The following is a 10,572-nucleotide window of genomic DNA, read 5'->3' on the forward strand; positions in this document are numbered from 1 at the left end:
AAAATGAGATAAAATGTAAGTTGCTCTGAATAAGGGCATCTGCTAAGTGCTGTAAATGTAAATGACTGAATAGGTATCAAGCATTTCTTCAATATTAGGATCTTTCTTCTTGCCATTAAGTAGACAAAAAATAAAATCACAGCATGTTATGTTCTAACCACACACGTCTTTACATTTCATGAATTTGTTCTGTCAGAATTGAAGTTTATATCGTTTAAGTAATGATGTGCTGACATGAGCTGGTTATTATAAGGTCACACCACCAGGTGAACGGGGCGTGACAGCTGCAGGTATCGACGCCATGACGTCAGCAGGTCAGGTAGAGCGCAGAGGTGTTCAATCAGGTTCGCGGCGCGTGCACAAGCTCCTCGAGGAGGTTTTTTTTTTTTATTTTCAAGGCGCTCGAGCTCTTTTACCTGTAAGTTCACCTGTTTGTCCAAACACTAAACTTAGTTAACTTTATTCGTGTATGTTTGCTGTATTGTTCTTCAGGGTTCTGATCATTTAAACCAGCTCTAAGTTTATTGTCAGCTGCTGTTTAATTTTCGCTTTAAGTTTTTCCTTCTATCTGGTTGCCAGGTTTTTTATCAGTTTGTCACTAAAATCCACCCTATGAATGTTTATGTTTTCACTTTTATATTATTGTGCTTTATATTTGAACCTTGCTTTAGCTGTGCTGACTGCACAACATTGCTGTCATGTGAAAGTTTTTCGCTTTAAAGTTGTTAGAAGTTGAGACAAGTTCATAGAATTCAGACATGTTGCCAGATTGGTCATATTTCCTCAGGATAGTGCTGTGATTATTATATGATCGGTGCAAGAAAATGCATTTTAATGGAAGGTGACTTTTTTAAATTCTCGTAAGAACAGAGAAATATTTTAATGAATTGGACGTGTTATAAAGCGTGATTGGAAAAGAGGTAATAATCCCGACCTGGCAACACAAGGTCGACGTGTCCAGCTCTACTCTGTAAACATCAGGGTTGTTTGGACAGAGTAGGAGAGGTGTCATGTACACTGACTGCTTTCATTACACGTTACACTACATGTGCTGTTTAGTTCAAGCATTCATTTTTCATTCAAAATACTGGTATCACATTTTCCAAGATTTCTTCATGTTACTTAAAAATCCCCAAAGCTAGTGATCTATCTGATTACCCCTAGGCATACCACATATTTAGGCTTTTGTCTCAACCATATCATTGTGTTCAAATCTTCTGCAGGACCTTCTTTCAGCAGGATGACTAGTAGGGGGAGGACTGAAGGATGTCGTTTATGTGGTGGGAGTCTACAGGGCAACCAACGCCGGTGGCTTTTTGCGGCACATAATAGGAAAGGGGCCCAGAATCAGAGTCCAACACGGTCACTATGCAAAGAGTCTGCCTATCATCTGTCACCGACCAGGTCTGCCCAGAGCAGCCCATGGGGTATGAAGAATACACATATACTGTATAACAAAATTCTTCCTTGATGTGACTAGATTTAGACTGATCAATTTCAGAAGGGTGGTTGCTGGGGCAGTAGAGATTCATGCAGTTTTTTTTATAGAACACAGAGAAAAGAATAATTCACAAATTTTCCAAGACGGAGTTTGTTATTGTGGTTATGGATTACCAATGCAAATATGTGTCTGGGAATTAATTGGGTAATAATAATAACAGTTTTATTTATAATCTATTTTCACAGTCAGCAAATGTTTTGGCACACAAGTACTTTAAAACATGTATGTTTTAAGGAGCCTAAAATATGTTTAAATAATACAACATACTTTTTATACTGCAGGTCAGTCATCGATGCAATTAATAATTATAGTGTTTATTTTGTAATTTGGTTTATATATTAGCTGTCAAGCTAGGCATTTTGGCAAAGGATAAGGATTCAGGATCAGCCACAGAAGTGATATGACAATACATTATGGAGTAACACTTTTTATTGTGTTAGTTATATTTTTGAATTGCCTGTATTCAGTATATTTGTGTTTTTTACTTTACTAAAAGTTAAACCACTGCTCATAGATGTCAAATGTTCAGTTTCTCAATTTCAGTTTGCTTCAAGTTTTCTATTTATTTCTTAGTACAAGGAAACAGCTCAGAATTATTTTCTATGGTAATTCTACATACACTAAAGATGCATTAGAATGAGAAAAGATTGCTAAAACATGTGGAACTTGTTTTTCTGCAGTACACTTGGGTTTATATCTGTGGTAAAGTTTAAAAGCAGTCATAGAAAGTTTTCTGTTCTTAATGACTAAATACTTGCATTTTTATTTCTTTCAGGCAGTACATTATCTCTTGGCTCCTCAAATTCATTGTACAAATCTCATACCCTTCCTACCCCTAATAAAGGAATGGACCTACTTGCTGTGCTGACACACATATTAGGGCAGACTGTAACACGGGGAAATGGGAAAGAGGAGTTTGTATGTGGCAAATGTGTGTCTGTGCTCGAACGAGTGTTTAAGTTTGACACAGTCATAGCCAGAGTACAAGTTTTGTCCAGGGAGAGGCTTCAGAAACTAACTCAGGAAAGGGATAGGTTAAGACAGTGGGTGCGAAGTCGTTATAGACAGCGCCATCCATCTGACCTGAAGAGCAGAGGAAGCTCTAGTGAAGATGATTTTGAGCTGGGAGAAAGTGACTCAGGGAAAGCTTACAGAGAGTTGCTGAGTGATAACATGGCTCTCGCTGCGTATGAATGTTGGTCTGAGAAAGCTGAGTCCTGTCCGTATTTTAAGAGAACTGGTAAACGATGCAGCAAGTTGAAAAATTGTGAGTGTTGTGACTCCTTAAGGGTGTCAGATTATAATTATGAATTTATTTGTGGAGTTCCTCGCCACCTACCAGCAGAAGTCCTGTCTCCGTTTAGCCTATCTCGGGACAAGTCCCAGAGTATGCCTCTCCACTGGTCCAAAGCTCCATCACTCCACTCTAGTCCTGCCTCCTTATCTGGTTCCTGCCATTCACTTAAAGCACGATCACTTGACTCTGTAGATGGTCATGATCCATTTGATTGGCCAGATGAGAATTCGCTCATCTTGGACTCCATCCTCCATAAGCTGAAAAGTATAGAGGGCAAACCAGTCAGGTCTCCAACAGGAAGCCGCATCCCAGTTTTAATGAAGGGACCAAATGGCATTTTAGTAGATGGATCACCTCCAATGAAGGTTACACGGGTGCTGAGCTTTGGGCAGGGAGATGAACAAGAGGAGGAAGATTTGAATGGGGAGAGTAAGGATGTGCTGACTGAACTGAGGGATGAATTTCTGCCATTGCATAGAGAGGTGAGGAAACTGGTCATACAGGTATTACATTCTGGCAGTTTTTCTGTTGAAATGCTTGTCATAGTATTGCCTTAACATTTGCAAATTGGATACATCAAACAATAATGCTTTTAAAAAAAGACATTGAGTCTATATATTATGGTAATTATTACTCATAATTAAATATACAAGTATAACTGACAAACATTTTGGCCTTGAGGTGCTTTCTGTGGCTTTCGCAACAAGGTATTCACCTGATTCAAAATATGCGATTTTTCTAAATGATGCAGGCCTGCCAGCAATTTAAATGAATTTCACAGTTGCCAAAGGTGGATTTAATATTCATCCAGGATACCACTTCAAAGGGAAATAAATAAAATAGTGTGTTACTGTAGTGTTGATCCACCATGATTCATCAGTTCAGCTTCAGTGCACCTTGAAGAGGTGGAGAGCATTGTTTTTAACCTTGCTTCAAAACCACTCAGTTATTCAGTTGAGTTGAGATGTGGTGACTGTGAAGGTCATGATATGTGATTAACGTAATGTTTAGACTCTTCAAACCATTCAGTGAGCCTCAATCATGTTCCCTGGGCTTTCTGAAAGAGACCACTCTAATCAGGATACAAATTTTGTCATAGGATAAAGATGAACAGTAACCCTTCTCACTAAGGGGACAACTGGACCTGAACCATGGCAGCAAAAAGCAGCAGATCAACCAAGCCGCTGTTTGTCCTGTGAATTATTTAATTATATTTTAAAATATCATTAACTGCTACAAAAATATTTTGTCTCATTACAGTTTGATTGTCACTGATCCTCTTCTCAGCATAAAGTCTAACAATAGCAGTGGAATAAAAGGGTTTACTGATTAAAGAAAATGTTTCCTCATCTGATTTATAATCCTGATTTATAAACACATGCAGGATTGGTGCATGCTGGCACATTAAACTGCCTTTCACAGCACAGACATGATCTATGTCTAACGCTACTGCTGACGGTTTAGAATACCTTTATGTTCAGCCACAATTTTCTTCTTTTATGTTTTTCATAAATATGATGATGAATTAATCATGATCAACAAATACACACAATACACATGTCCTAAAACTGTTTTATACAAAACGTTATTAAAATGCAAACCAAATTTTTTTTTGTGTCCTGGACGGGAAAGAGAGGTACAGTACAAAGAGATTGAGTGAGTGCGTAAGAAAGAAGTCACATAGTGTCTAGGACAAAATAACTGCAAATGTAGTTTTTTTGTGTATATATGTATGTATATATGTAATGTAATGTATATGTATGTATATATGTAATGTGATGTATATATTTGCCATATGGTATTTATCCATATATTTACCCTCCATTTTAAATTGTTTTATTGCAGGGCACTACGGCCAGAGTGCATCTTGTAGTTAAGCAGTTGCAAGAGCAGCTGGATCAAGCACAGGCTCGTATCAGGACGTTAGAGGAAGGGCTTCAGAACAGCACACTTTCAGTCCCCAGTAAGACCCATCAGCCAAAGGAGTCACTATCAGTGGTAAGAAAACCTCAAGTTTGTCACTAATATGATATTTAATGTGCTAGGATGAGTTATGAGAAATTAATTTGCATGTTTCACAGATAGATATTTATCTGGACTGAAAGAGGAGCTGTTACTGTATATTGTGAGCTGTGAACATCCTTACATGGTATTTGCTTTTGTAATAAGGGTTTTGTAACAAAGATAAAAGCCTTGTAAAACAGCCAAGACAAGTAAAGTGATGTTATGGCTTAACACTGAGATTGACATGGTGGTTAAAAATGCATTTTAAATGAAATTTAAACCAGCAAATAAAATCATCAAAGGTATGTTGTGTAACCCAACACTCTGAGAATATTTCACTACTAAAAATCTGTTACTTTAAAATCTCCGTGCTGTTTCTTTGATTTCAGATAATTGTCAAGTTTCCATTCATAATGCTTTTTGGATCTTTCAGCCAAGAATTTTGTTTATTTTATTCAAATATTACATTAATTCACAAGATGTGAGTTAAATAGGTACACCTAGTACTTTGTCATTGTCCTAGATATAGTCTATTAGACATTTGTCATTAGTGTACGAAATGACTGACACTTGGGTGCTTAACAAATGCTGTAGGTGTGCTGTGAACATGTGATCTACCAAATGTAGAACAGGTTTTGTCTGTCCTGCCTCCTGTTTTTTCTCCGTGATGTAAAAATTTCCAATATATTTCTATTATTGTTCTCATGATGTACATAAGAACTGCAGTCACACGTTGTTGTTATTATGATGGTATGTAGTTAACTTACCTCAAATTACCGCTGTGTACACATTTTACACTAATTTAGTTGCGTAAGGTGCAAAAGGCATGTATGGGTGTGTATTAATGCTGTGGGTGTGGTGTCAAATGATGTATTGCTCAAATGCAGGTACACAAAACAAAAACATTTACACACACACCACACACACTCTTGTTTCTGGAATCTACCTCAGTAGGCTGTTTGCTTTGAGCCTAAGCTATGCTCATTAATCGTTAACCAGCTTTTCAGCTGCCATATAAAATGTGAACCATGTGTTTTGTCTAATAACTATTAAGTGTGCATATCTGTTTGTGTGATAATGAAGTGCTCATGTATTATATAGGAACTGACTGTGAATCGTGTTGTTGCCTGTGAATGTGTGCACATAATTGACTTGCCTTTCTGGAATGCATTCATAGGAACATGCGTTATAAGGGATTTCTTTCTATTGTTTTTTTTTCTTTTTCTTTTTGTTATGAATAAATGATGACAATGAACTCTCCTGGGTTGTTTTTTTTTTTTTTTGCAGTATCCAAGTGGAAACTCAGGGGATGAAAACGGCCTGATAAAGAATCTTAGCCATTCACTGCAAAGCAGAGACAAAGTTATACAGGTTAACTCTCAAACTTGCTGCTTAACCATCAAGTTACAAACACACTAGAATCTCACCTCAAGTAAATGACTTGTGATTGATTTAGAGCTCTCCTCTTGACAGGAATGTATGACTTTGATCCGAAAGCTGTGTACGGACCTTGGCTCAGGGTTAGAGGAGGCTGATAAGCTCATGGGCAGAGTGACTGTCTCTCTGACTGATACACGTTCAGAGCGAGAGGTGAGAGAGACATGCTGTTTCCATAAGCGTTCTGTGGCTTGATTGTACAGATTTACTGTCTCCTGCATACATTGTTTTCAAGCATGTTTTATTTTTTATCAAAGCATTAATATCAGGTCCTTATTTATGAAAGTGATTTAAGTGATTTTTCTATTGTTGTATATTTTAGCCAACCTGTTGAAATTAGATTCAGTATATTTAAACATCCAAGATTTGTTGGCCAGATGTAAGGTTATGTAAGGTTACATATCATTTACACATGTAAATAGGTACATGGCTTTTACATAGGTCACAAAGTAAAAGGATTAAAATAAGCCACAGATATTACTTTCCACGTTTGTTTCATTCCTGTTTTAAAAAAATTGTAATGCAGGCTGTTTTTCCTGACAATTCTTCACTTAAGTCCTACCTTTCACTATACACCTGTTAAAGAACGCTTTATGTAATATTTTTGCACTTTAATAATATTTTGTAATGGGACAGTTTTTGGGAATAAAGAAACTCACTTTCACATTGACTGTTCATCTGTTTCAGGAGGCCTTGGAATCTGAGCTCAATGAACTGAATGAGAGAGAAATAAGTCTGCAGAAAGAGCTGCAGGTGCTTCAAGAGGCATGCAGAGGGCAGGAGAGAGATCTTCTCACTCTCAACAGTGTGCTCCAGTGTAACCAGGATGTCATCAATGTAAGGGAAACACCGGGCTTCGGTCAAACGAACACATGCAATCTCAATGCTAGGTGTTGACTGAAGATCATTTAAACTATGTCTTCATTCAGAAGGTCAATCTCTCCTCTTTTGGCTTTAGCATTTGCAAGTAGAACTGGCTGAGAAGGCTCAATCACTGCAGGACATGCTGAAAGAGAGGGAGTTATGGAAAGAGCGGCAATCCGCCCTGGAAAAGGTGCTGCAGGAAAAAGAAGCTCTAATTACTCGACTGCAGCAGGGAATAGAGAGCTCCCACAACGATGTTCAGGTTGACAGCCAGCTAATTTCCTGTTTATTTACTGTTCTGCTTCGATCTGAGATGACCTTGATATTGAATATCTGGATAATATCAGATTGTTCTTATGAAATTATAGTTGTTTATGCCCCATTCAATGGAAATACAGCACCAGGTTTAAGTGACTTCAATTGTGATGGTGGTTTGTAGGCACTCTCAGATTCTCTGATTGGTCGTGGATTGCCAGGAGGTGGATCTGAGGGGGCTTTGGCCAGTCAGGTGCGAGAGCAGGAGTCCTTGCTTTCTGTCTGCCTCAAAGATTGGGAAGCACACACTGCTACCACAAGGCAGGAAGTCTCAAAACTCTGTACAGCTTTAGAACAAGCTGAGGCTGTAATACAGGTATGGGTACAGAATGATGATCATATTAGTTCTTTCTTTTGTTTTTCTTTTTTTTAATCACTCCAACACACATAAATAATAAACAAATAGTATAATTTTGTTTCTCCATGTGTGATTAGATATATCCTCGTTTTAACTGAGTATCCGATTGAGTAACATTTACATCCAACTTCTCTCTGAGTCAGTCAGAAGCCTCAACATGTAGAGAGATGCATTACATGCCTGTTACTGAGATTCGTCAAGTCAGGTAGCCTACAGGCAGCATGAGGTGGAGAGTATTCATTGATTCATAGCCAAACTCTTGGAACAAACTGTATTTTACTTTAAACAAAACTGGAAAGTTTCATTTCATCTTGTACAGCCCTGAACTGAATGCATTTTTCCCCACACATACATTTTCTAGGTAATCCCTCCATCTAGTGGTAGATTCAGGGAATTTACAGACTGCTGATTACATGTATCTCTGTTCACTCATTTACCGTGCACCAAGCATCACTCTTCAATCTATTATGCATTCGATTTATGCATTCGATTATTTTTACTGATTTTTCTAACACCTTTACACCTTTTCTAGAACCAAAGTCAAAGTCACAAACAGGCCATCACAGAACTATCAGAGCAGCTGAGAGACTCTCGAAAGGAGCTGAGGGAGATGATTAAAGACACCAAGCTGGCAGAACAAGCCTGGAAGTCTGAAAGGGCAAAGAGAGATTTAGAAGAAGGGCGACTAAGAGAAAGTTTACAGAAAAGAGATAAACTCATCGAGGTATGTGTTCTGTTTCTTTCTTTCTCATTACACACTGATGCTGCACTGTACAGCTGAATGTCTTCCTGACATAGCGACGTTTTAAATGGGTGATATGTGTCCATTATTATCTATGATTACAGATTGCTACAACGTGATCTTTATTGTTTCTCCTTCTTTTTTATTACCAGCAAGTACTCTTGGATGCAGAGAAGAGAGATGGCATGCTAATAGAACTGCAACAGGACATCTTCAGTAAGGTTGAACCAAGGGTCGGCCTCAAACACACACTATAATGTGTGAGAGAGAATGTGTGTGTGTGTGTGTGTGTGTGTGTGTGAAGGAGAATGACATATATACACTGGAATGTATATATGGTGCATATATGTTGAGCTTGGATGACAATATCTTTGTAGTAACACTGCCACAGATCGATAAAGGCCCCCAATTTAGTCTCACTACCAAACGCCTTACTGCTTTATATTAAGTCACTGTTTTTGTTTTTTTTGTTTTTAAAGTAAGTCTTTGCCTTTAACTCTATTCTGTTGACTGCAGTATTCTCCATTCACTTAATTTTAAACTTATTGAACGTGTTTTTCAAGACATGGTGTGATGGTTTTAATTTATTTCTCAGCCAAACATAATCCTCTACACAAAATTCTTTATTATTGATTCCTTTCCAGTACCAAAGTGCACCTGCTATTTTCAAAAATGTAATATATATATATACGTATATATATATATACACGTATATATATATATATATATATATATATATATATATATATATATATATATATATATATATATATATATATATATATATATATACACGTGTGTGTATATATATATATATATATAATATATTATTTCTGGGATTAAGTGAGGGGGCCATTTTGAGTTGTTTTTGCATACAAACCATTACTTTTTTCCAGGCCAGGGAGAGAGAAATTATGTTTGTGTGCCATTCTTTAATTTTTTTTTAATTGAAATTTTTATTTTCTTATTGAGTAGTGCAGTGGTGCAATGGGTTACTTTGTTCTTAACTTTCTTTGTTTAATAATTTATTAGGGAATACAGCCAAGTGTAACTTGATAATCCCTTTTTTTTTGTCTACTGTCTCCTTTATATGTAGGCCGAGAGCCTTTAATCTGACATTTGACATTTGGTTGAGGTTATGCATGTGCCAAGTGATTGTTCTTTCTTGAGAGCAATAACAATAAACCCCATTATCATATTATTAATCAAATGAGCTCAAGATATTTCATAAGAATCCTACTAAAATGTTCACAGATCGCATTTTTACTGCCATGTGTGATGGGCTAAAAGGGAATGTGATAGTAGCTGATCGAGTTGCGGAATTACCTTGTTCCTGTATGACCTTGTTCACTAAATGGTTTTATGTTCTGTACCATATTAAACAATGTGACTTAATACATTGATATTAGTGGTTTTGGAAATATTGTCTTTATTTCCCCTACCATTTTTTGCCATCTGTATTCATTTTGATGACCATAATATTGAATATTGTCTTATAAATATTGCTAATACTGTAATATCTGGCGCATTATCCCTTTGATGTAGTTTTCATGTTCAACAGCCTAAACAGTGCATTTTCAATAGCTTACCTCTAAGTTTAAAAAGAAAATGAGATTAAGTTAGACAGCAGCTTGAGGTAACTGGTGGATGGGTGGAAGATGTGCACTGGGTAACTTAACAGGTAGCAACAGTTTCAGCACCTCAGCCTGTATTTACAAAGTTATTAAAACTCAGATTCTTGTTTACAGGATTGTCAGAGTTTTTTTTTTGACAAGAAAACACAAGGTTTGTCTTTTAATTAAAGGTGTTCAATTTTAATTGCTTTTCTTTTCATTTGAGTTAGCTGGTGCCTTTATTCAGAATGACTTGCAGGAGTAGTTTGTCTCCCTAAAAAAAAATCTTCATGCCAACTGCAAATAGATACAAGTCTATTAGTCATACAAGTCCAAGTTTTGTTTAGTGGACATGTAAATCTATCACCTGCATATTTAGGATGGTTGTATGAGGTCTCACGTGACACTCAAGCCCAACGTGGCGTGCGCCATTGCCGTTGC

The 10,572-nt window shown here is 37.0% G+C and overlaps 1 protein-coding gene across 1 annotated transcript; it reads left to right on the forward strand.

The window, feature by feature from the left end:
• Positions 1-286: 286 nt before the first annotated feature.
• si:ch73-95l15.5 lies at positions 287-10,263 on the forward strand. The gene is made up of 11 exons (XM_027148156.2): positions 287-418; positions 1,224-1,427; positions 2,277-3,280; positions 4,644-4,796; positions 6,090-6,173; positions 6,276-6,392; positions 6,927-7,076; positions 7,198-7,365; positions 7,543-7,734; positions 8,309-8,500; positions 8,671-10,263. Exons 2-11 carry the CDS (start codon positions 1,241-1,243, stop codon positions 8,773-8,775), a joined length of 2,352 nt encoding a protein of 783 aa, XP_027003957.2. The 5' UTR covers positions 287-418; positions 1,224-1,240; the 3' UTR covers positions 8,776-10,263.
• Positions 10,264-10,572: the final 309 nt, after the last annotated feature.

Source organism: Tachysurus fulvidraco, chromosome 11 (assembly GCF_022655615.1).
Source record: "Tachysurus fulvidraco isolate hzauxx_2018 chromosome 11, HZAU_PFXX_2.0, whole genome shotgun sequence".
NCBI classification, from domain to species: domain Eukaryota; kingdom Metazoa; phylum Chordata; class Actinopteri; order Siluriformes; family Bagridae; genus Tachysurus; species Tachysurus fulvidraco.